Source organism: Phocoena sinus, chromosome 12 (assembly GCF_008692025.1).
Source record: "Phocoena sinus isolate mPhoSin1 chromosome 12, mPhoSin1.pri, whole genome shotgun sequence".
Taxonomy (NCBI): Eukaryota; Metazoa; Chordata; class Mammalia; order Artiodactyla; family Phocoenidae; genus Phocoena; species Phocoena sinus.
In genome coordinates, this window is record NC_045774.1 from 72,200,951 (window position 1) to 72,228,344 (window position 27,394).

Consider the following 27,394-nt stretch of genomic DNA (forward strand, 5'->3'; position numbering starts at 1 on the left):
AATCCCCTTCTTGGAAAGTCACAATGGAAACTGGCATAGTAAACGCTCTAAGAAATCCTGTAGTAAAAAAACATGTTTATTTTTGCTTAACCTACCTCACCAGATTTATTTGATCTGTCCCCATTATAACAAGAAAATCTTGAATTACCAAATTGGCTACACTGGATCATTTTCAATGAAACCTAACTCAGTATACACAACATAACATAAACATAAAGCCCAGTATATATTTTATTGATACACATTTGATGTCACATTGACCTTATCAAACTATTTCTTTGGGAGAGGTGTACTAACATTACTTAACATTACTTACATTTAGTTTTTTGTTTTTTTTTTAAGAGAATTAGTGATTATTTTTGTTTGAAGGAGTTTCCTGGTCAGTTAAAAACTCCAGCCAAACGAGGCAGGGTATCAACTGACTAAACCTGTATGAATATTTAAAAACAGAGCTAATACCACTTTTATACCTTTTATCCTTAAATGCTAATTTCTCCAATTGGCTTCTCCAAATTATGTCATCCTCTGTTTTATTGAAGAACATCAGCTTCACTTTCCTTAAAAGAAAAAATAACAACAACTCAAAAAGTACTATTTCGATTATAGAATTAAAATTATGCATGAATGGAAAGTCTAAAAGTGAACTAGCATGAATGTTTTTTTAGTGCCAATTAGGTAACCAAAAATATCAAAAATAAAGGAATCAAGTAAATAAAACAGCTTGGAGTGGAGGAAGAAGAGTGAGAAATGACAACTGAGGGATAACATGTCTGTTGAGGTCCACTAAGTATTTAATCGATTTAGAATACCTTCTACTAATCTAGCAGTCTTACAAGGGGTAGTAATTAAAGACAAAATGACATACCTGAGACTGCGTATATGAGTCAAAGCATAACTCAGTACTTTAACCATTGGTGTGAAGCCTGTTCCCGCTGCCAATAAAAAGAGATCTTCCAAGTCTTGGAACTGGGATATTTTTAAATTGCCCTCGGGATTGCTTACAGAAACATAATCTCCTAAACAATGAAATATACATAAAATCAGGGGAAAAAATGAGCCCGTTAACCTAGCTGAATTAAGAACACGAGGAGAAACAGGTTGCACAATTATCAGCCTACATCTCAGTTTTTAAGGAATGTAAGGGGTTTTGAGAATACTCATTAGGCTCCCAAGTATGTCATTATACTCAAATTATCATTATAATCAAATTAATAATGAGATTTCATTATACTCCTTTCCCAATATTATTTTCCCAAATCAACTGGAGTCTCTAACATACAAACTATTGCCAAATATTTAACTACAAATTATCAATAAAGGTTTGATTGCTAAACTAAAACTAGGCACTTCAAAAGCAGAGTCCGAGTATACCTGTCTTGCATAGTATAGGGCGGAAAATACACATTCACTACTTACATACTGATTCTTAACCACAGTAATAAGCGTAGTAAGAGAGAAAATTGAAATGGAAATGTATTCTAATACCTTATGTTGTTAGTAAAAGTGCTAACTTTGCCTCCATCAAATCTCTGAAAATACCAATCAATTAAAACAAGAGCTGTTCTGCATTTAATTCCCATAAAGACAAAGCACGATCAGAAACTGTACTTGGGGCATGCTACTTCCAAATTTTCAATCAAAACAGTTGAATAAACCCTTTTCTGCTATGCAGTTGATATAATCGCTATGTACCACTCATATAAGAGAACTGTCTTTAGGACATTTCAGAAATTTTCAATGTAACTTTAAAAATACAAAATAAAGCTGACCATATTTTAAAAACAATTTCAAATGGTCTGGTTTATTTTTAAATGTTTGGATGCTCATAATTTTTCCCTTTTTTTATCCATGGCAGGAGAGTAAGAATGTTGTAGTAACTGATGAGTTAAACATTAGAAAGTAACAGAAGCTCCTTGGTTATAGTTTGAAAGGGACCATAAGATCAGACATCCTCAGGAAAAAGTCAGCTGGTTGTTTACTAAAGCAGCCTCACAGAATGATATTAACTTGATAACTTTTGTCCACAGTCCAGTCCTTCCAATGTCATAAAATTGATTAGACTCAGGCAAGGACTTGATGCTAATGAGGTTCACAAGAGATTAAAGCACACATGCCAGAATGGCAATGGATTTTCAGCCTGACTACCTGCATCTAGTGACCTGAGCATTACATGCCCCATCCAGCGCATCTAATTCCCAGTACTGGAAGACCAAATATTTGGAACATTTGGCGGGGCAAAACAATCGTTTAAAAGTTACTTGATGAACATGGAATTGAAACAAAGAAGTGGATAATTTTATAGGGTAGCTCACATAAGCTATAATGAGGCTTCATGAGTTATCACTGCTCTCATGAAGGCATCTCATTCCCAGTATTGGAAGGGCATCTCCAGGGCATCTCATTCCCAGTACTGGAAGACCAGACCAGGGCATCTCATTCCCAGTATTGGAAGACCAAATATTTGGAACATTTGGAAGGGCAAAATCATCGTTTAAAAGTTGCTTGATGAACATGGAATTGAAACAAAGAAGTGGATAATTTTATAGGGTAGCTCACATAGGCCATATTGAGACTTCATGAGTTACCACTGCCATGCCAGTGTACAACCCTCTAGGTGGCACCAGTATCTGTGCCATGACTAGTTCCCCTAGATGAAGTTGAAAAAACACTGATCTTGCTATTTTGGCTTTCCTTTCCCATGCTCTATGCTGACTGTCCACCCTGCTCTCTGCTACACGATCTCTATGGATAGGTTATAATACCATCAGTTAAGTTTCCAGCTGCTATATTACAATCATGTTGTCAGTCCTTCGCAAGGTGATATCACCTTCACTAGATATGTAGGTATTCCAAAATTCGTTAGGTTCACATTTATGTCCAATATTTTGATTTATGTAACCAAAGATGACTCATCACATCTATTATATGTGGACTGCTGAGCTTAACTTTCAGAGAGCAGCAAATTTTCTCTATTTCCAAATTTTCGTGATCTACTTCACTCGATATTACTGCTAATACTGTCTTAAAAGGGGAAGAGCTCTTTTATTGTTACGCAAAAGGCAGTGAAAAGTTGAAGACACAGAAAAAGGAGTAGAAACAGGAAGGGGGGCGGTCTCTAAATATTAGTAGATTTCCTTATAGTCCCTTTATTAATTCTCTCAAAGTACTTTTATTGAGAGCCTGTTATGCGCTAACTGCCCTGCTGGGTATGGAAAATACAAAGATAAGACATATCTATCCTTAAACTCAAAATCCTGTAAAGAAGGAATATTATTTATTCTTATCCTAGATCAATGAACAAAGTGTTAGTTACCGAGGGGTTCAGAAGAGGGGGGAGGCTTCATAAAGTAAGTGATATTTTTAAAAAATATTTTTAAAAAGGTACTTGACAGGTAGAGAGAGGCATTCTAAAAAACTCAAGCACCTAAGAATGAGGATGACAAACCTCTGGACTAACTGATTAAGTCCTCTTCGTGACCTGCAAAGACTTGGATGCTTTTTCCAGCTTCACCTCTCACCATACAAAATCCTTGTGCTACTCAGGTAATGGAGACCCATCCAGGGCGTCAAAGCTGCAGAGCAACATGACTAAATCTATCACCAAGGCAGTATGGAAAAAGAACTGGAAAATGCAGATTAATAGAAAGATACCAGTTAGAGGCAACTGAGAGAGACCAATTACAGATTAAGAGAGAAATGATGAAGGCTTGATCTAAGAAGGTGGCAGAAGGGATAGAAAAGAAAGATTAAAAAGTCACTGAGAGGTAGACTCAATAAAACTTACTGACTGGGCTTCCCTGGTGGCGCAGTGGTTGCGAGTCCGCCTGCCGATGCAGGGGACGCGGGTTCGTGCCCCGGTCGGGGAGGATCCCACATGCCGCGGAGCGGCTGGGCCCGTGAGCCATGGCCGCTGAGCCTGTGCGTCCGGAGCCTGTGCTCCGCAACGGGAGAAGCCACAACAGTGAGAGGCCCGCGTACAGCATTAAAAAAAAAAAAAAAAAAAAAACTTACTGACTGACTGGATTGGGAGGGAGAAAATGGGAAGACGCAGCGATGACTCGAGTCTCCAGATTGGGTCGAGGATGAACAGTGATGCTGCGAATAACAGATGAGGAATATGGAAGCAAGGATAGGTTGGTGGGACTAAGAGAACACGACTTTGGCCGCAGACATGATGAGTTTAAGATATCTGACAGACTCCCACAGGGAAATAACTAAAAGAAACTGTAACATGTGATCCAATCCAGAACACAATCTAGGTTAAAAAATATATATACTAACCAATCTGAAGATGATCAAGCTCTGGTGTGAAGAGTCCAGCAGGGTAGATTTTGATCAAAAAGTAGATGTATTTATTGTTGGGAAGAACTGGTTCCTTGAACTCTGAGAATAAGGAATCAGATACGGGTGTATATGGCTTCACAATTTCAGTACCTGGAAAAAGTCACAACAAAGAAATTCAAATCTAAAAATCTAAATGAAGATGAAGCATACAAATTTTATGATGCTATCAGTATATATTTAAAACTGTACACTTAATGTGAACTTAATTCTATGTTCTATATGTATGTAGTACATGTATATATACCCTAAACCTATGTGTGCTGAGATAATTTTAACAAATCAGTAATCTACCCATAATATAAATAATCTGTTTTTATTAAGTGTGGCATAAGGTGATGGGGTTTTATGTTAATAAACTTAGACAACCATCTACACCATCAACATGTAAGCTTTGTAATAGGCTACAACAAAAATGGCATTAAAAGTTTACACAGAGATGTGAGAAGGTACTTACATAATAATTTAAATTATACACCAAATTTTTTAAAGATTTTTATTTTATTTATTTATTTTTGACCTCACCACATGGCATGCGGGATCTTAGTTCTCTGATCAGGGATCAAACCCGTGCCCCCTGAAGTGGAAGCATGCAGTCTTAACCACTGGACCACCAGGGAAGTCCCTATTTACCAAATTTTTAACAATGGATACCAATGGCCAGTGGGATCATTTGTGTTCCAGGAATGGAAGAATTTCACTTTTTACTTTATATATTTTGAATTGTTTTAACAATTTAATATTTTATATATTACTTTGGTCACTGAAAAGAATGTTAATCCAACTACTTCTAAGAATATAATAATAAAAAACAGGGTAAAATTAATAAGTCATATTTTAGCCAGCCAAATTCCAAAGAAAGAGGAGTCACGACATATTTGAAAGACCAACATTTTATACATGTTTCCATCACATATACAAAAATTAATCTATATGTAAATTATAATACATTGACAATAACCACACTGGGGAAGATACCAGCTATTGAATGATAACTTGGCATTAGTGATGATGAAGAGAAAAACTGAACAGTGCCATCATAATAAACCATAGTCACCAAATCCTGGCTGGTAGTCTGTGAGGCTGATTGCTGGAAAGGCTAGGAGTGTCATCTTCTGCAGTTTCAAAAGACTAAGAAGATGTCAGACATCGGTAAGAAAGGTATTTAAAACAAGTAAATGAGGTAATTGCAGGACGAAAATGAGGGAAAAAGAATTGACACAGTAAGGAGTGTGTTTGCAAAGCTTCTTATACTAGCGGCACATGCCAGGAAATCATTTATAATCATCCACTCATTTTCAGTTTTATAAATTCAACTTCATAAACGACAGACCCGTAAGCGGCAAAATAAGAGACGTTAGTGTGTGTTTCTGGCAGCTGTCTTCACGGAAGACCATCTGTGTGCTCCCTCACCTCTTTCCTTTAAGGCTTTGTTAGTAATAAATTACAGTGCTGGTGGCACTACCTCTGTGACTAGTGATAATTTCTTTGTTCATACAATGATGCAGCACAGCTATAGTTCCCACATGTAGGATCACTGCATCCACAAACCTAGAATCTGGCTATCACTAAGTCTAGCTGCCCATAAACATTTTATTAATAACCTAAATGGGCGCTTCCTCGAGAGATTAGTACTGACTCCGAACTGCTTATCAAAGAAGAAAATGTTTCCGCAAAGCCTCTGCTTGCCTTACCTGTAATAGTTAGCTTGAAGTAAACATGTAGCCCAGTTGGCACCTGAAGATGTGTGCTTGGTGGCAGCATCAAGCAGAAAAGCTTCGTATCATGAGTCACGTCTTCCTTGGAAATTAACTGGCACTTTCTGTAGTACAAACCTAGAAAGTGATTCATTTTCTCTTAGTGAGGAATAAATTAAATAAGCAGTACTCTCAGACCTACCACGCAAAAACACAGGCTCAGCTTTTGCTCTTTAGTGAGCTTGAGTTTCACTAACAGGCCTGTGACATTTAAAAAATTTGTCAGTATTTTGAAAATCTTATAGTGTTAGTTTTCTCCATTTTATTTCCTGCGCTATCCATTTTCTAAAACCTGTAAGTACTTCTGTAATTTGAAAAATAAGCTCTATAAAATGAGTGTTATTTTCTCATGTCTGTTGTTATAGCATGTTAAAACCATTACAGCCTAAGAAATTAAAGTCTAGTTTATTTCTTCTTAAATTTACTTTTAAAAATAATTCCATCCTTTAAGCCTATAACAGCTACATAATTAAATTGTAGATGTGAAAAATATTTGATAATCAACAAACTCATTCTAAATTCTTTTCTTACAGAATGGAAAAGTCCGGAAACTCAAATATTTAAGGTTTAACAATACCAGCACTATTCAATAACTTAGAAATATTTCTTTGATAAAGGTAGGAAAAATACATTCTTGTGTCTCTGTATATGTGTATTATATATACACAAACAAAATTCATATGTATATGAATTATAGAACATTTCAATGGTCAAAAAATGATTAAAACAAAAAATAAACTTAGGTTTAAGGGTGTAAGTTCTGATTATCTGGAAAATTAATTTAAGTGAAAAACCGAAGATGCCAAGTTTGTGGTACTAAAATACAAATAAACGAAAGGAATCAAGTATTTCTATAAATACGGGAAATATTTGAAATTAATACCCTAAGCTCAGGAAATATTATTTGTATACAGAGCAAAATAATACCACTTGGATTGGAAGATCTTGTTACAGAAGTTCTGAAAGCATGAATATTTTCACTTGTAAATTTTCTTTCGGATGTAAACAGCATGCCGGAGTAGACTTTGTTTCATAATTTCCTCTCTTTATAAAATAGCATTTACAGAGATGTCAGGAATTAATCCTAATAAAGCATCTTATTATCCTAATTATGCTTTTTTTTTTTTTTTTTTTTTTTGCCGTACACGGGCCTCTCACTGTTGTGGCCTCTCCCGTTGCGGAGCACAGGCTCCGGATGCGCAGGCTCAGCGGCCATGGCTCACGGGCCCAGCCGCTCCGTGGCACGTGGGATCTTCCCGGACCGGGGCACGAACCCGTGTCCCCTGCATCGGCAGGCGGACTCTCAACCACTGCGCCACCAGGGAAGCCCCTATGCTCTTTTTTTTAACCTAAAAATATTTAAGTAGGTGCAGAAAGATTTACTCCAGACCTTAGGATGTGAAGGTCCTACATCAAATAATGAATGGTTAGTGGAAAACTAAAATTCACATAGAATCCTAAGAAATCATTTTGGCCACAGTTTCATCCAATCCTTTTCTTCCCTTGTCCCTTTTGCTCCCAAAGAACATGGTCACTAAATCTTTCCATCTGTCACCATGGTAGCTCGGTATGCACATAAACTTTAGAGTGCATCGTTGCCAGGGCAAAGCTTAGACCAGATTACAGCTAAGGGTACCGCCCCAGAGTTATCCCGGAAGGCCTAATCCAGTACGGGCCCGACGAAGGATCGGAGGACCTAGGCTCACCCCCAAGAAGAAATGAAGGTTCAAACGACCTCCTTATCCCTTCCTCTAGACCTTCCTGGGACCCGGAGTGGTAATACAATATGAGACCCCCATCTATATGTCTAAATATGTGAAAGTTATAAATCAGACAAATAACTGCTAAATAAAATATGTTCTACGCTACACATTGAAATATACTTTCATAATGACCTAGAAGGCTAGGCTCGAATTCAGCATTCTTCACCTCCTCAGAGTTCCACACAGGAAGATGGCGGAGGGGTGACAGCAGCACCCCCTCGACTGCCTATGGCCTGACCCCCCTCTCCTCAGCCCCACTGTCTGACCCTGAGTGGAGCCTTGTGCAGGTGTGGGCGCACCAGCCCTTATGTTAAGGCTCATCTACATGCTCTCTCCATAAACAGCCTTGGCCACTTCCTGGATAGAAGCGGATTTGGGGCCATTTGGGCAGGGAATTCTGGGGTTCCAGATACCTGGAGGGCAGTGGTGAAGGAAAGCGCCTGAACTCCAGGTGGATAATTCTTCACCTTGCACACTCCTCGTCCTGTGGGAGCCGTGCAGCTGGAGGAGAGCCCTTGTGTTTTCCTCCAAGCACGGAGTCCAGGGCAGGTGCCCCTCCTGACAATTTCACCTCCAGCCTTTACCAGAAAGGATTTGCTACAGTAAGTATGCAGCTCTTTTTTTTTTTTTTTTCTGTACGCGGGCCTCTCACTGTTGTGGCCTCTCCCATTGCGGAGCACAGGCTCCGGACGCGCAGGCTCAGCGGCCATGGCTCACGGGCCCAGCAGCTCCGCGGCATGTGGGATCCTCCCGGACCGGGGCACGAACCCGTGTCCCCTGCATCGGCAGGCGGACTCTCAACCACTGCGCCACCAGGGAAGCCCAGTATGCACCTCTTTGACTATACTTAAAACACAAGGAAACTCAGCATTCCACTGACTGACTGGCTTTCCTTGTTAGAGAATTAACACAGTATTCCTGCTATTTAACACCACTGAGATAATTTCAACATCTTACCGATAAAATAATAAAACTGCCATAATTTCACAAGGACGTGCTAACAACTGGTTCTGAAAGTCTTACGGAAAACTTAAGAATGTTTTCGTCTTTCAGTTGCACTGAGGAGAGAAGTATCACAGGCATGGACCTGAAAAATGGGGGAGAAGGTGTATAAAGCAGATGCACTGACGACTTCAGCCTGGATAATGCCTGTATTGAAGTGTCAGGTTTTTGGTTTTATAAGCATAATTGTACAAGAAAATGAGAAACTGAAGATAAATATGAGATGGTGAAACAAAAACATATGACAGAAAACTGTCCAGAAACCTCACTTCTTTTTTTTTTAATTTTTATTGAAGTATAGTTGATCTTCAGTGTTTCAGGTGTACAGCAAAGTGATTCAGTTATATATATATATATATACATATATATATACACACATACACACACACACGTTCTTTTTCAGGTTCTTTTCCATTATAGGTTATTACAAGATATTGAATGTATTTCCCTATGCTATGTAGTAGAGGTCCTTGTTGTTTACCTATTTTACATACAGTGGTATGTATCTGTTAATCCCACATTAACTTCTTTTAATAACATACATATAATATTGAGACATTCAGCGTGACACTGAAATGCTGAGGATAATATGATAATTTGGGTATCCTATTTTCTTCTCGTTGAAAAGAAACTATAGCTTTCCTTCTAAAGAGTAGACTTTCACAGGCTAAAATAAAGACAAAGCTCAGTGGGAGAGAGACGTGGAAGAGAGCACTGGACTGGGAGTCCATATTGCCTTCAACCTGTCCTTCGGCTCCTTCCTGCTCCTAGTACACTTTCTGTTTCTCTGGCCATGCTACACGGCATGCGGGACCTCGGTTCCCACACCAGGGATGGAACCTGTGCCCGCTGCAGTGGAAGTGCAGAGTGCTAACCACTGGAATTCCCCCTAGTACACTGTTAAAGCACCTATCCACGCTCATTTTCCCTGCTGGAAGCAGGGGCTAACAGAAGATAAACGGCTTGCCCAAGATCACAGAGTCGCTTGAGAAGATGTGGACGGGGCAACAAGTTATGAGAGTTTCTCGCCCCAACTCATAGGCCTTGTTCAAAGAGTTTGAGAATCATCGTTCTAGAATAGTACATCGTTCTTTAGCATCTTCCTCCTTATTTCGACCACATCGGTTCAAGCATAAATGTTTATAGATTATCCCTCCACCCTTTACAACTCCCTACTAACTATTTAATGTCCAAATTAAGGAACCAGTTCAGCAAGTCACCATCCATCCCAGGTACATCTCTTCTTCAACATCCCCAATTCCTACCGTTCTGATCAACCACAGGTTTTCTTAGCACTCTTTACTACTTTCAATTACCTAAATACAGGTGTCCCCCGCTTTTCGAAATTTCCCTTTATGCCACTTATCTTTTATGAAAAATCTACATTAGTACCTGTTTTTCCTAACTGAAAGAAATCCAAAGAGGATTTTCACTTTTATGAAAAACGGTGAAAAGGGAAAATAGCATTCAGCATTTGTTTTGCAGTGAGCTGTTACGGAGGCAGCGTGCACCCCGAGCAGATAGAGTAGCACCCCAAGCTCCTTCCCCGGGAACTACACTGAGCATCTCGGCATCAAGCCGCCATAACTTTGAACTGTGCCCGTGAGCGTCTGCACTTTGTCTCAGTTTACCTTGTGCATCCGTGAGCTAGATGTGTCCTAGGGTAACTGCTTCTTCCCTTTACACCATTTCCACTTACGAAAGATTCCATAGGAAGGCTCTACTTTTGGATAGTGGGGAAACCTGTATGATTTATTTACCTCCTAATTTGCAATCTACCTTTACTCATGTCTTCCTCTAAGATCTTCCTGAACCAACACAGGGCAACCAGTTAGTGGAACTACACACTTAAAAAATGCTCCAATGGAAAATAAATAACCCCAAACATCAATACTAACATCTACAATATTTAAAAATACATTGATATACATACCTAGATATGTCCACGCAGAAAAACCCACAACCTACAGCCATTCAATTCAATAGACATTCCATTTAGAAACTGGGTTATGTAAGGAGGGAAATCCAATATTACATTAACACCTTGGAAGAGGCTCAGAGCAAGACATGATATTGTCTCTTAACTCAATTTTATCAGATGCCTAAAAGGGTGAAGCCATATGTTGCTGAGACCACTCTGGTTTCCGGAACTTATTAAGGTTGAATAGAAAGTCTGCACACTTGAGGGGCCTTGCCCTGGGAGACATTTTTCATATGATGTGGTGATGGACTGGAGAGCTATTAATGACTGAATGAGATTCTAGTAAAGCGCCGGTTTCTTCTTAGCTGTGTATCATTTGATATAAATGGTTCACGGCCAGAGACCAGGGGCTGGGCTGTGAGATAAGAGAAAATCTATATATTGGCCTCTGCCCCCGGTTCCTGGCACAGAGTTCCTAAAACTCTTATAATATCCTAAGTGATAAGAACAGTAGGAGCAACTCTTGTCTTTTACACAGTAGTTCCCCCTTATCCATGGGGGATACATCCCAAGGCCCCCAGTGGACGCCTGAAACTTCTGGGTTTTTCCTATATATATGTACATATTATACAGTTGTAATTTATAAATTAGGCACAGTAAGAGATTAACAACAATAACTGATAATAAAATAGAACAATTATAACAATATGCCATAATAAAAGTTATGTGAATGTGGTCTGTCTCCCTCAAAATACCTTACTGTACAAACTTAATGCCGTTTTCACCTTAACTAAGTACTTATCATGAACTGTGGCAGTAACTTTTGCAGTTTAAAGTACAACAGCAAAACTAGCACGGATTCCTTTTTCCTTCTTCACAATTTCACAGAGAAGATTTGTTCTCATGGTAGATCTTAGCAACCTCATAATTTGATTTTTTTTTTCCTTTCCTTGTTAAGACAAGAACTTTCACCCTTTCACTTAAAGGAATCACTTTACGCTTCTCTTTGGCGTACTGGAATTGCCAGCATCACCTCCCTTGCGCTTTGGGGCCATGACTAAGTAAAATAAGGGTGGCCTGAACACAAGCACTGTGATCCTGCGAGAGCTGATCTGATAACCCAGAAGGTTACCATGTGACTAACGGGCGGGATGCGCTGGACAAAGGGATGATTCACGTCCCCAGCGGGACGCCTTGAGATTTCATCACACTACTCAGAACGGTGCACAATTTAAAACTTATGAATTGTTTATTTCTGGTGTTTTTCATTTAATATTTCTGGACCACGATTGACTGCGGTAAGTGCAACCTCAGAAAGCAACACCACAAATAAAGGGGGGACCACTGTATTTGTCTTTGACCCTCATCTCTAACACGGGATTCCTAATATCCTTGTAAATTCCTATGTAACAAGAGAACCAGGAACATTTTTGTTCCCATGAGGTGACTCTCGGTGGGCTCCTGGATGAGCGCCGGTCACCAGAAAGACTCAGCTATGACAGAAGTTTGGAATTTCCAGCCCCACGTCCCACCCTCTGGAGAGGGGAGAGGGGCTGGAATTGAAGTTAATAACTGATCATGCCTATGTGAGGAACCTCCATAAAATCCCAATAGCAGGGGATTTAAAGAGCTTCCAGGTGGGCAAACACATCAAAACTGGGAGGGTGACAGACCTCAACTCCCCACGGACAGACGTTCCTGTGCTCAGGACCCTCCCAGACCTTCTCTCACCTTCTGCATCTCTTCCATCTGGATATTCATCTGTATCCTTTATCATATGTGATCTACTCTAGCAAACTGATCAAGCCCAGGGAAGGGGTCTTTGGAACCTCCCATCTATAGCCAGTTGGTCAGAAGGACAGGTGGTAACCTGGGCTTGCCACTGGCATCTGAAGTGTGTGTGTGTTGGGGGACGGGGGGAGGGATCATGTGGGACTGAGCCCTTAACCTGTGGGATCCGATGGTGTCTCCAGGTAGACAGTGTCAGAACTGAGTTAACTCGTAAGACACCAGCTGGTACTGCAAAGAACTGCTTGCTGTGGAGGAAAATCTCCATGTATTTGGGACCAGAAGTGTCAGAAGTGAAGCATTCTGTGTGAACAGTAAAGGAGACACATAGGAGAGAAAGACAGTAGGGAGGGAGGGAGTTTTCTTCCTACACAGGAAAGAAAAATCTGAGTTTTTCCTTTACAGAATCTGTCACAGTTCATACAGCAGGGGTCAGCCTGATTTAGCCTTGCTGGCTGTCTGTTTCTGCCAAGACAGTGACCTTGATGAGCAATGAACTTGTGTGCAGGGATGATGTTCAGAACCCCTGAGAACAAGCGGAGCCTTCCATAGCTCAGCTGGTAGAGCAGAGGTCTGCAGAACACTTGAGAACAAACTATTTTCAAGAACTGTACAAATATCTAACATTTTTGACTATGGATAAAATAACTCAAACCCATGAAGTCACTAGAATACCTTCCTATGCTGAAGAAACAACAAAGTTTTAGTTATTATATACTTTTAAAAGTATTATATAATTGCATTTATTTTGCTGTTTTTAAAAATTATTCAGCCTTTTCACTAACTCTGGTAGGACTTCCACTTAACCTCTAGTAGTATAGTTTTATCATCCTCACCCAAACCACTCTTGAATATATGAATAAGAATACGTTCAGGGCTTCCCTGGTGGCGCAGTGGTTGAGAGTCCGCCTGCCGATGCAGGGGACACAGGTTCGTGCCCCGGTTCGGGAGGATCCCACATGCCGCGGAGCGGCTGGGCCCGTGAGCCATGGCCGCTGAGCCTGTGTGTCTGGAGCCTGTGCTCCGCAATGGGAGAGGCCACAACAGTGAGAGGCCCGCGTATCGCAAAAAAAAAAAAAAAAAAAGAATACGTTCATAACACAGCTTCAAACACTAGGATGATAAACGTGTATGGGCACACATTTTTCCATATACTGGGGTAAAACCTAATGAAGCAGTATTAGTAAATTGACAATAAAGCATAGATTCCTTTCTGTTTTAACTATTACTGTTAAAAATATACCAAAAGTGGGCTTCCCTGGTGGCACAGTGGTTAGGAATCCGCCTGTCAATGCAGGGGACACGGGTTTGAGCCCTGGTCCGGGAAGGTCCCACATGCCACAGAGCAGCTAAGCCCGTGTGCCACAACTACTGAGCCTGCACTCTAGAGCCCACGAGCCACAACTACTGAACCCGTGTGCCACAACTACTGAAGCCTGCATGCCTAGAGCCCATGCTCCGCAACAAGAGAAGCCACCGCAATGAGAAGCCTGTGCACCTCAACGAAGAGTGGCCCCCACTCGCCGCAACTAGAGAAAGCCCACACGCAGCAACAAAGACCCAATGCAGCCAAAAATAAATAAGTAAATTTATTAAAAAAGACATAAAAATTATTTTTAAAAAATATATATACCTAAAGTGTATTCAGGTCTTTTACTACCTCACCTAGACTGATGTGAGTTGAATCCTTCTTTCAAAGTGAGGATTTTATAGACTTAAATATTAGCATTAAGTTAGGAGAAAGGAAGCTCTTTCTCCAAGACTAGATCCAGTGGGGCCCTTAGACAATGGGGTCCACATCATTTAGCAAGGTTGTCACTAGATTTGAACATTTCAGTGCTTATCACTTTTCCTCAGTTCCATAACTAATAATTCAGCCAACATTATACACTGAAGTGCCTGAACTGCCTGAATTCTAAGTTTTTAAACTTCTTCTATTCTACCTTTTAATATAGTAAATAATTTCTTACTCATTTACAGCCTGCCCCATCTATTCTGTGTTTCTTCATATTCAGGCCATTCCGCTAGAAATAAGAAGAAGACAGCAGAATGCCAAAGCATCTTATAGTTACTGTGCAAGCAACCACTTTATACCTGCTGGGCTGAGCAGACAATTTAAGAGAACAAAGCACAATGAAGTTTCTATTTGCTATCCACAATATTTTCTTCTTTTCCAGTAATTCTGAATGCTTGTTTTAGGCAGCAAAGAAACACGGATGCGCAAGCAAGGAAGGGGAGGGGAGGGGTTAGGGCGGTTCTTTCTACCCCTGCAACAAGAGCTGTGGTTCACTGTGGCAGCAAACAGCTTGCCTGCAGAATCACAGGCTCCACAGAAAGCCTCCACTAAGTGACTGCTCACAGAGTGCTGACAAGCACATTTACACCTACAGACAGTGTGTGTGCACGCGCGCGCGTGTGGTGTGAGCAGTTAGGAAGCCCTGAGGAAAGTATAGTTCAAATAATGAGAAACTGCCATTTTTTTAGGTTAAAAGATAAATATCAGTGATTTCATACAGTTCAACTTGAATTATAAAGACAGTTATAGATTCTATATATATTTAACCTAGAGGTTTACAAACAGCTGCTGACATATCACAATTATGACACAATTTTTCTAAATCTTGTTTACAATTTTGTATCCCAATATTCATTTACTGAGTTGTTTGTTGGCAAATCTGTATAACTGCCTTTGTCTGGTGATCTAAGTTCCCATATTAAAGGCAATCACAATTAAAATAAACTCTAGGTTGGATACAGAAATAGCAATCCAATTATCTATTGTTTCTGACTCTTAATAGACACAAGTTTGTTAGTCATCACACACACACAGACACACACACACACACACACACACAACTACTCACTCATAATCTTCATCTATTCATCTTTGGGAAGAAGAAAATAATTGGAAGCGCCCAAGTTACAAATGGTAGTTTGATTCTAGCCATATAATTTAATTTACTAACTATTACAGCTGGATTAAATGTAAAAACAAAGTAGTTTCTCTTCTCTGATTACGTTCTTTGTTATATTTGAATCTTTTGTGTAAGTAAATTCTAGATTTGACATGAGAAGGTAGTGCACTAAGTCTTCAACTTACATGCTTATTTTTTAAACTACGAAATTTCAGTAAGAGGAAGCCAGCATGAAAACCTCCTTGAAAACCAAGGAGCCATGTGATAGACTGAACATTTGAAGCTACTGACAGCAAGTTAATCATAATACTCTGATCATGTAAGTATTCAGCTTTGCTAGTGTGGAAAATAACCTATAGTTTTTGTCATGAGTTAAGGAAGAGAAAGGACGAAGAAGAAATTATCTATGCTAATTCTGTCAAACAAATTAAAAAAAAAAAATCCCCTGAACTCTGAGTCATTTTCCAAAGTGGAAAATCTAATTCACTGAAAAATACATGCATGGCTCTAATTTCAGACAAGAAAGCTAAAGCGAACTATGATGGTTCATGATTCAAGCCAAAATTTATGGCAGGGATGAAAGAGTTCATGGAAAGCCTCAGGAAATTATAGAAAAGAATACTTAAGCAATGTTCATTCTATTTCCAAATGGAGGTCAGCCTGGGTTCTCAGTCCCATTTATTTCTAGGACTTAGCTTTTACTTGGTTTGCTATGATTTTCCAATCACTAGAGAGTCAGATAATTTCAGCACAACAGATTTCACTTTAATAATATCTCTTTTCATTTTCACTGTCTTTTACCTATTCTCTTCTGATCTGCTACATCACTCAGTTATTCCTCTATGTTCTCTCTCCCTACCTTATACCACACAATTGAGACCTCCCGCTCTGGGAAAATGGCTCTATTTGAATTTTCCCACATATGGCTTACATTTCCTTTCTCTACCACCTGCAAAAGGTCTGGCACAATAAGTACCCAGTAATGATACCTGGAAAGCCCTTCATAGTTTTTTTGGGTTTTTTTAAAGCCACTTTCAAAACATTGCTTGATATTCACCTCCTTCATTCATGGAGAGTCATTTAAGGTGAAATTCATCTGCATCTGTTTGTTCACTTAAGGTAAACTTACAATACATTCAGGTTTGCACTATGTAACTTGCTCTTACTGGCCTGTTTCTTGATACAAGTATTCTGTCTTATGTTTGTGTATGTTCTTTCTTCCACCTGGGAAAATAATTTCTGATGCCTTTTATTTGTTTCGTACCACAATACCTAAAATAGCCTTCTACACACAGTATGTACTCAAAATACAGCTACGTGATACTTTTCTGAAAATTAAAATACTATCCACAAATATATTTTTATAATTTTAAATATTTAAAGATGCTAAACTGAATACATAGAGTTAGTTTCTTCTAACCCCTCCCTAAAATAACAGCAAAGATGGTTTTTTTTCTCTGTGTGTGTGTGTTTTTTTTTAAGGCCTAGCCTGCAAGGACAATAAGAACAGAAATAAAAAAGCAACAGAAGTTTGGGAGCTGACAAAGCAAAGAGACGACTGGTAACTGACTCAGTAGACTCCGTAAAGCTAAATCCTAAGCTAGACAAACAAAAAGCCAAGAATCAACCCATCTGTAACATGAGCATTTGAGGCTCAGAAATTGGCAGGATCAAGTATCTAGAATCAGAGTGAAGGCAGAGCTAAAACCACTTTCTGGAAGAAAGTTCACTGAAGAAGCCTAGATGCTGCCTCCCCTGCTTTCTGAAGTCCTCCCCTACTTCACACGGCCACATGACTGATTCTCTCCTATTCTAGCAAAATATCAGGATTTTGCTCTCTCCGTAGAGGGCAAAACAAAGGGTCTCTAGATTGGGTATATGTTATAGGCTGAACTGTGTCCCCTTCAATTTTCAACGTTAAAGTCATAACCCCCAGTACCCCAGAAAGTGACTATATTTGGCGACAGCGTATTTTAAAAAGTAAGTTAAAATGAGGTCATTAGGGTGGTCCCTAATCCGATGTGACTGACGTCCTTATAAGAAGAGGCAATAGGGACGCAGACGGAAGACCATGTGAACACAGCCATCTGTAAGCCAAGGAGGGGCCTCAGGAGAAGTCAACCCTGCCAGCACCTTAGTCTCAGACTTTTAGCCTTCAGACCGTGAGAAAATAACTTTGTTGTTAGGCCACCAAGTCTGTGGTACTTTTTCACAGCAGCCTTAGTAGCCTAATATAGTATACTAGGCAAAAAAAAAAAAAAAAAAAAAAAAGGAAATTAAGTTTACAGATATCCCAGCCTTCTTTTCCCATATAATTTCTGAAATGCTGGATGCGAGGTAGAAGACTGTTTACCCTAGAGACTCTGACAAAATACTGGCATCAGACTTTTCCCGAAGAAACCATCCAGCCACATAGTAAATATTACTGTCAACAAGCCACACCCACATGCACAGAGTTTCCAATCAGCTTTTAGAGTTCCACCCTGAAGTATGAGCAGATGGTCAAGGATCAGCAGACATTCAAAGAAAGCATCTAATATGAAAGACAGACCGAAATAAACAAACTGTAGGAATAGAGGCTACACAGGGAGACAAAAACTCTCAAACACTATAATTCTTAAAAACAGAAGATAGAAAACAGGATGCTAAAACAAAGGAACAAAAATCAAAAGAGTTCTCCAAAGTTAAAAATATGAGAGTAGAAATGAGTAACACAACAGCAGAGCTGGAAGACACAGCTGAAGAAATCTCCCAAAAAGTAGAAGAAAAGGACAAAATTGAAAATGAGAGAGAAAAGACAAGCTAATTAGAGAACTGGTTAAGAAGGCTTAAAGCAAGACTATTTCTAGAAAGTAAGCACAGACCATGGAGGGAAGAAATATCAGTATTCCCCAGGCCCGAGGGTCTTAAGTTTCTGTAATGGAAATATTAGCAAAAAAGGATGAACATTCAGCACAGAAGCTGAAAGCAGACCCCCCATTAAGGTATATCAAACCGTGAAATTTCAAAACACTTGGAAGAGGCAAATCCTACCAGTTTCCAAAGAGAAAATATGGAGTGCATTCGCTTTGTGAAAATTCATCAAGTAGAACACTTGTAATACACACCTTTGCCTATAAATGTTATAGTTACATAAAAAACTTTAAAAAATAAAGAAAGGAAGGAAATGAATGGTATCATCCTTTAGGAATAAACTCAGAAACTGGTTTAGGTAAGCAGAGAGACAGTAAATGTGCCTTCTCTAACAGAAAAAAACTAGATGTGCCTACAAGGCATAAACTTAACTTGTTTCTGCACCTTTTATAAAAAAAAAAAAACCTCAAGGAGTGAATGGTTGGACAAGAGTTTGAGTGGGTTTCTACATTTAGGTATCATTACCTAATGACCTTTGTTATGTCTAAACATTAGATAGCAGAGTCATAAATTTAATTTCTGCTTTAAAAAAAAAAGAAGGATAACAGACACAATGTCCCTTTCAACCCCACAGGGAGAGATACAAGGACCTTTTGGCTCACTGCAAGTGGCCTTCCAAACTCTGATACAACTGAGCCACTGACACAACATTTTCATTAACCCAGGACTCAAAATAATAGCACAGCCTACCTGTATCTTTCTTTGGAATAAGTGAATTATGATTCTCCAGGGGATGACCAAGGCATTTCCAAGAAGTATTCTCTTTTTTCTTCAGGACAATCTCTATTTTTCCCACATTCTCAACAACTCGCACTGAAAAGAAGATAAATTGCATTTGTATTCATTGATACTAAATATAAGGTTTTACTTTTAAACCAATCTTTCTCAAACAGCCCAAATGTCCCAATCAGATATGAATGACACTGAGCATTTGTGAGATAAATAAAATTTTGTGTACATGTTCATCAAAATTGTTTATGCCTTATATGGTGTTAAATCCAGTTTATGTTAGATTCAGATTAACTTCTTTCAAATTAATTTATCAAGGGCCAAACTAATACATAATGCTAGTTTTCATACAAGCTCAAATAGAGCCATGGCAACTAATTAACACATAGCTTAAAAAAAAACTTAAATATACAAATTAGCCATTGAATGGATCCACAAAAGCAAATTTAATTTATACTCTTTTAACATTTCTTGGGATCTGAGGGGTTCTTATGAGTGAATTCAGTAAACCAATACTGAGCCTAATAAACATAGAAAAAGCTTCAGGAGAATGAATCCCAATAAAGTGCATGTCAATGCATGTCAATCTTTGATAATTAAAAATCTTTTAGATTCTCTTTTTATTTTTGAATGTTTAAAATAGTTTAGAATACATGAGTACAATAATAAAATAAACTTTTAAAATTGATTAAATTTTATGAATTGAATGTGCTTTTAAAGATCTAAAGTATATTTCTTTTCGTCTTTAGAAACAATCTGTCCTTCTTCACTGTAAACACATAATTCAGTAGCAATTTAACAACTTTTAAACACAGATTATTCAAATAAATTCAATTCAGTAAGCACTGATTTGAAGCTTAACAAACATAAGAAGTCCTTGACTTTAAAGAGCTTAATTTATACAATTTACAGAACTTACTATGGTATAAAGAAAAGGGAAGGTATAGAACCGGTGTAAGGTACTCTGACAGTACTTTAAAACAAGAAACCACATGTATATATGAATATATACATATAGAATATATGTGAATATATACATATAGAATGTATATATGAATATATATATGAATATATATGTATATATGAATATATACATATAGAATGGAATATTATTCAGCCTTAAAAAAAGGAAGGAAATCCTACCACTTGCAACAACGTATGATAAATCTAGAGGGCATTATATTAAGTGAAATAAATAAGACAGAGAAGACAAACAGTGCATGGTATCACTTATATGTAGAATTAAAAAAAAAAGTCACACTCATAGAAACAGAGAGTAGCAAAATAGTGCCAGGAGTTTGGGCAGGGGGAGGGGGGAATAGAGAGAGCTTGATAAAAGGGTACCAACTTTTAGCTACAAGATGAATAAGGTCTGAGGATCTAATGTATAACATGGTGACAACAGTTGATGACACTGTCTTGTATACCTGAAATTTGCTAAGACAACAGAACTTGTGTTCATATGCATACACACACACACAAAGGTAAATATGCGAGGTGATGGATGTGTTAATTAATTTGATTGTGTGAATCTTTTCTCAGCATATACCTTTATCAAATCATAACATTGTATACTTTAAATCTTTAAATATATTCTAATTTTGTCAATTATATTTCAATAAAGCTAAAGAGAAACACGAAAAACAAGAAACCACCACTCTTTGATGAGTCTTCTATTGCTAAACAGCTGTGTAAAATCCACGTTGTGTATTTACATGCAGAAATAGTCATAATTTAACATGCTCTGTCAATATTAAATATTTGAATATATACACCTAAGAAAAATGTGTCTGGTGTGGTTAAGTATATTTCTGCAAGCTGCATGTCAGGAGTAGGCCCGGAAGGAAGAATGGGGACAGGAATTTTTTTTCTAAGGAGAGGAAAAGGAAAGGGAAAAGAGATGAGATGAAAAAGGGGAAAGAAAAAAGGCGTGGGGGGAACTGAAACCAGAGGGAAAAGAGTACATTTAAAATTTAATGTACTTGCTTATATAGAAAACATCATGTCCTTGTCTGCAACATGAAAATATACAAATGAGTAATAAGACAAACGCTGTCCACGCCCCCGTGTGTGTGTATATGTACACAGATAAATTACTTTTGGTAGCTTACCAGAAAAATCTTCCTGAATCTCATGACTTAGGGCTGGAGAAAAAAAAAATTTCAGTTAAGATCCAACTTCAGTTCCTATGGTCTACAAACACCATATAAGATCATTAAAATGGTTCTTTCACGCACCATTTCACATCTCTCAAACATATCGTGAGAAATCAAAAGAAAGAAACTGAACACAACCAAAATACTGTATACAATGTTTTGAGACAAATTACTTAAATATGTATCTTCAATTTTTCCATTTCTCTCCCTATTAATTAAGGAGTAAATACTCAATTGCCCACAGGTGGATAACCCACACTGGTGCAAGGACAGTCCCAGATTGACAATGCTACAAACCAAGACAGGAGCAAGGCAGGGAGAGATAGCAAGTGAAACACACATACTCCAGGGTGTGCACATGCGTGTGTGAATACAGGCCGGGACTGGGTCTAGCTCAGCGTTTCCTTTCTTACTGTTCTCTAAGTTGAATATTCATTCAGTTATTGAAAAAGAAAATTATTGGGCATCTATGCGTGTTATGCACTTTCCAGGTGTTACAGTTATCACAGTTAGTAAAAGAGAAAAATCCCTGCTCTTATGGAACTTACATTCCAGAAGGGGGTGATGCAAGAAGTATTTTTACAAACAACTGCTCTAAAGTTCACTGTGTTAATAGTTATGTGGAACTTAAGATTCTGCATTATTTTAGTCCTTCTGATCTAATATTAGCAACCAGGAGTTTCACATTTTTGACTGTGGAATTTTTGTTTGTTGTTTATATGTGTGCAAGATACAGTTAGCTACAGTGTGAACAGAACTAGCCATAAAGTATTTGAAACATAGTAAATGCTGACACAGAGGTCTTCCTTAAAGAAAAATCATGACGGAGCTAACGAATAATGTATACTTTTCTAGACATCTGAGTTTTTGATTAAAACTCTCCCTAAGAGGCAATATATATTTGATCTTATGCTAGCAAAAAATAGGGTAGCATGTATTTCTAGAAGAAATGTTTAAGATTTGAGGTTGATTAGTGAATGGGGGGGAAATAAGAAAGAAAAAGCATTTAACAACTCCAATCAAATTCAGGACTAAAGGTCCTTCATTAACATGGTAAAGCCATGAGTTGAATCGCGAGTCATCTGAGGCCTGGAGAATTTCAGTCTCTGTTTTGCAAAAATAAATGAAACGTTCTTTACATAAGAATGTGTGCTTAAAATACAGTTTTCTTCTTGCTGTTTTGGTTTGTTTCGTTTCTACCTTCTAACTAGAATAACATTACCTTCCTTAAAGGAGAAAAGGATGAACTCCTAGAGTCATTATGGGTGAGAAATGGATTAAGAATCTGCTACCTTGATTCTAGATTTTAGTCCTGATTTCTTTCCCCTGATAGATCTGTAACCTCTCAAAACAGACAGAAGTGAACTGTATGGTAGATCTTTGCCCATGAAGGGACAGGCAGCTGAAGGGTACAGTATAACCTTGCGGCTGGCAAGAGACAGGCCGATAGAACAGTGCCTGGTGATGTCTACTCAGCGGAAGCACATGACAGGCAGGCCTCCGGAGATTTATTTGTAGGTAAAGTTACAGAGTCTTACAAAGCTGGGCCAACAAGTATTTCATATGATTATTGATTTTGATCGCACCTAATTGTTTAAACTTGGGAAAAGTGAGGTTGTACTGCCATTTGCTAGCGCTTTCCTTAGTATAAAGAAATAACAGGAAAAAAAAGATCAAAAATGACAAACCAAAATGACAATGGCACATAAAATATTATAGGTACAAAGACTCTACACCAGTAACTACTATACCTAAAGGAAACAAAAGTTGTTTCCATTAATACAGAATAAGGTACTTACCAATATGTATAAGATATGAATAATCCTTGATAACTGTTTCTGCTCTAAAGGAATCATCCCGGTGATCAGCTATTACTGAGTCTAAATTGATATCCTTAAATGGAAACCAAAAAGAGAAAGATTAAAAAGTAAACTTTTCACCAAACTCCTATTACTATACTTTTAAGCTGATCAGTGAAAGTTCATATGGTACTTATTTACAGAACCCACAAGCTAAATACACATTATTCCTGTTTTTTTCTCTCTCATACAACCCAGTTCTTCTCCTGCAAAGTATATATCACAATTTTAACTATGCATTTGTCTATGCTTAATGTCTACCTTACACACTCGTCTTTAAGCTCTAAGTGTAAGGGGCAGAATATTGTCTTCAGAATATTGCTCAGCACCAAGGAGGTGCTCAAATATTTGTTGAATAAATAATTTGGAAAAAAAATTAGAATCAGACAAGAAGCCAAGATATCTGTGTTCATTTTTATCTTTCCGCTATTATGTGACACTGTGCAAATAACACAACCTCTTAGGCTCAGCTTATCAAAAATGATAATAATAATAAATTCACTAACAAATTTTTAGTTGTCTCTAGTTTCTACGTAGCTTTGGTGCAAGTTATTTTGGTGCAAGTTATTCACCATACACTGAATACATTACTCCACGTAGAAACCTTCCCCCTTCCCGTAATCATCCATCCTCTGCGCTTCACTGATATCACCAATGAGAGCACACAGACCCCAACCTCGCCAGGCCCTGTCCTCTTGGTTCAGGACTGCCTGGTTAGGAGACAATACCGAGAGGCAGTGGAAGGCGGGACAAGCAGTGCCTCTCTGGGCCTCTTGGCTCTTTCAGGCAGAGGCTGGTCACTTCTGCGGAGCCATCAAATCCTGCTGCAGGAGTAGGAGGCACTCACCAGCTCAGATGTGGTTCTGCTACTACAGAAGTAGCATGAGTTCTCAGAAATTCCTAGCTGCCAGAACTTGTCTTTAAATCTCCACAGTTCCTCAAGTGTGGGAACCTTGCCAGTTGCTGGAGGATGTGTCTGGAGATGTTGTAAGTTGCCTGCTTATTTATCTGATTTCCCAGCTGGACTGTAAGCCTGGTGAGAGTTCAGTCTCTATGAATCTGGCCCATCATTAGATTCCTGAATTCTATGATGGTGTTCAAAATGAAGCAGGGATTCAATAAACACTTAGTGAATGAATTAACTCCTTAATTTTAGTTTTCAGAGGGCATTAACTGAACCCCGTTAGTGGCTTAAGCATACTAAGCTCCAGGAGTACAGCCTCTCCTGGCTCTTGAATTCCAATTTAAGTGCAGGAAATTAGTTCATATGGTGAAGTTAAACTGGGACTCTCACTGCTGTTATCCATGCTTAAACACAAAAAAAATCACAGAAGAGCACATAAAATATACAAATATGCTTCTTCCTAGTCTATTTTTTCCCTAAGATGCTATGGCATGGTTGTTAAGAGCATACACTATGGAGCCAGCCTGCCTGGGTTCAAAATGCTAGATCTGCCACTTACCGCGTGACTTTGGGTAAATTACTTAATTTCTGTTTCCTCATCTGTAAAATAGGGGTAACGAAAGGATCTACCTCACAGAGTTGCTCTAAGTTAATACAAGAAGAGCTCTTAGAAAAGTATACCTGCGCATAGCTAACATTTATTATTTACTTTTTTGTTTTTTTCTGATCTTAAAAATGTGTTTACCTTCTGTTTAGTATATATGACAATGGTGACTAAAGCATCTGTTTGGAACCAGTCATAGCTGTAAAATATTTTAAAAAGAATAAATAATCATGTGCATTAACATATATTAAATCATTAAGTATATAATTTTAAAACATATACAGTTTAAAAATATAAACTATGACACAATAAATACATGATTTAAAACATACAGTTCAAAATCTACAGTGAGAAATATATTTCTCTAGGTAAAGTTTTTTTCCTAAATAATCAGTGGTGTTACCATGAAATAAATAATAAAGCAATTATTTCTCAACTTAAAATACTTATACTTCCATGTATTCTAACTTAGATAAAAACAAACAAGATCCTTGACAAGGCACTTTTTATAAAGGTTACACATCTAAAATTCCTTTTATCAGAGCAGTAACACAACATGTTTTCTGAAGAAGCATGACAAAATCTACATGCTTATTACCTTCACTCCTCCCTGTCACAAACATATTTTTACTCCTCAAGAAATTAACTCACCAAGGATGCTTAATGGTCAACAGTAAAAACTTAAGGAAAAACTAAGTCTTCGGTTCTGTAATAGCTATTGATCAAATTGATTCTGTTTTTGCACTTACTACCTGTATACAGGCCCCCAATGTGAATGCTAGGAGGTATCCTGAGGCCCTTAACTTAAAATTGAATATGAAATAATTTAACAGGTAAAGCAAGTAGAGCCGGAAGCTGCTGTTATAGACTCACAATAGGGGGAAAGGTGGTAAGAGAAAGACTACAAATAACACACATAACCCTAAGGGCATCTGAAATATCATTAACAAACATATACATGGATTGCTTAATTTACTAAGACAGGGTACAATACATTCTGAAGGATTTCCATTAAAAACTGATAAAGCAAACTAGACACACAAAAAATAGAGTAGTTGAATAAATTATGGATATTCTATGATCAATCTCCATCACATGATAGAATACAGACAAAAAATGCTTTTGCAGAATCTTTCATGACATAGGAAATTGATCATAGAATATACTGTAATACTGTATTATCAAAATAGAATAGTATGGAAATAGGTATCACATGAATAAACTGTGTGGAATAAACCAAATATTAGAAGAGTCTATATCCAGAGTTGATGGGATTACAACTGATTTTATCACTTTCTTTTGTATTTCTATTTCCCAAGTTTTCTACCATGAATGTATATTTTATAATCAGAAAAAATAGTTCTGAATAGTTCTTTTTTAAAGTTGTGGTGTTTAAAATGGGTTAAACTTCGGTTATGTTAAAAATTCATATTTATGGAACAGCTCATTCTCCAGCAATGCCTGATAAATGAGGCACTACAGTTCTTGTGTCAAAGAAGCATAATTAATATAATAAGCAATAAATCAAACTTAGAGCCATTTTTTTAACATGTATATTTTGGTGTAGAACTGATTACGCTTTAAAAAAGTAAAACAAAGATGCATACCTTGGAGAACTAGGCCCTTCTTTGGCAAGTGGATCTGTCAGTTGGCTCTTGGGAAGCATGCCTTCACAAAGAAAAACAAACAAAATAGCTACAGTTCATCCATGTAGCATTTTTCGTTTTTTCCCCCATCTTTTCAGTAAACTTCTTATTGAAATATTATGAAAGGACACAAGTCATAAATGTACTATTCAATGGATTTTCATAAGTAAAACATACTCTTGTAGCCAGCACCTCCCTGTGCCTCCTTCCACTCAGCACCCCTCCCCCAAGGGTAACCACTATTCTTTTAACATCATGAATAGTTTTTGCCTGCATTTGGCCTTTATAAAAAATGGAATCATAAAATATGTTCTCTTTTGGTCTGGCTTTTTTGGTCCAGCTCTATAGACATTTCAGTTAATGTCAAATCAGCATGATTAATAGTAAACAATAAATCAGGTCTGGAGCTTTCTGAGATTTTATCCAGGATGCTGAATACATCAGTAGTTTGTTCCTTTTTATTACTGAGTATTACTACACTGTATGAACATACCATATACCGGAATCTATTCATTCTCCTGTTGATGGACATTTGGGCAGTTTTTAGCTGTTACGTATAGTGCTGTTATAAATGTTCTTGTACATGTACATATACATTCTTAAAGAACATCCATCTACATTTCTGGTAGGTATATAGGACATGTATATGTTTAGCTTTAGTAAATACTGCTAAACAGTTTTCCAAAGTGGTCATACCAATTTACACTTTCTACCAGAAGTGTATGGGAGCCCTGTTGCTCCACCACCTTGCTGACACGTGGTATTCTGTCTTTTTTCATTTTAGACATTCTTGTGGATGTGCCCCAGCATCAAATTTTATTTTTTATTTTTTTAAAGATTTAATTTTTAATTTGTTTTTGGCTGCATTGGGTCTTCGTTGCTGCACGCGGGCTTTCTCTAGTTGTGGTGAGCTGGGGTTACTCTTCATTGTGGTGCACGGGCTTCTCATTGGGGTGGCTTCTCTTGTTGCGGAGCACGGGCTCTAGGCACACAGGCTTCAGTAGCTGTGGCTCATGAGCTCTAGAGCACAGGCTCAGTAGTTGTGGCTCACGGGCTTAGCTGCTCCGCGGCATGTGGGATCTTCCCGGACCAGGGC

The 27,394-nt window shown here is 38.1% G+C and overlaps 1 protein-coding gene across 2 annotated transcripts in view; it reads right to left on the minus strand.

Annotated features, from left to right (window-relative positions):
• The window catches only part of LOC116763429 (cytochrome b5 reductase 4), an 85,272-nt gene that overhangs the window by 11,810 nt on the left and 46,068 nt on the right, over positions 1 to 27,394 (minus strand). For both annotated transcript variants that reach the window (XM_032651139.1, XM_032651140.1), the window contains exons 6-14: positions 26,260 to 26,320; positions 24,794 to 24,851; positions 23,085 to 23,178; positions 21,241 to 21,273; positions 19,091 to 19,213; positions 6,036 to 6,176; positions 4,282 to 4,434; positions 866 to 1,016; positions 471 to 557 (exon numbers count right to left, since the gene is read on the minus strand). In XM_032651139.1, the coding sequence (XP_032507030.1) occupies positions 471 to 557; positions 866 to 1,016; positions 4,282 to 4,434; positions 6,036 to 6,176; positions 19,091 to 19,213; positions 21,241 to 21,273; positions 23,085 to 23,178; positions 24,794 to 24,851; positions 26,260 to 26,320 (901 nt within the window). The remainder of the gene's footprint in view (positions 1 to 470; positions 558 to 865; positions 1,017 to 4,281; positions 4,435 to 6,035; positions 6,177 to 19,090; positions 19,214 to 21,240; positions 21,274 to 23,084; positions 23,179 to 24,793; positions 24,852 to 26,259; positions 26,321 to 27,394) is intronic.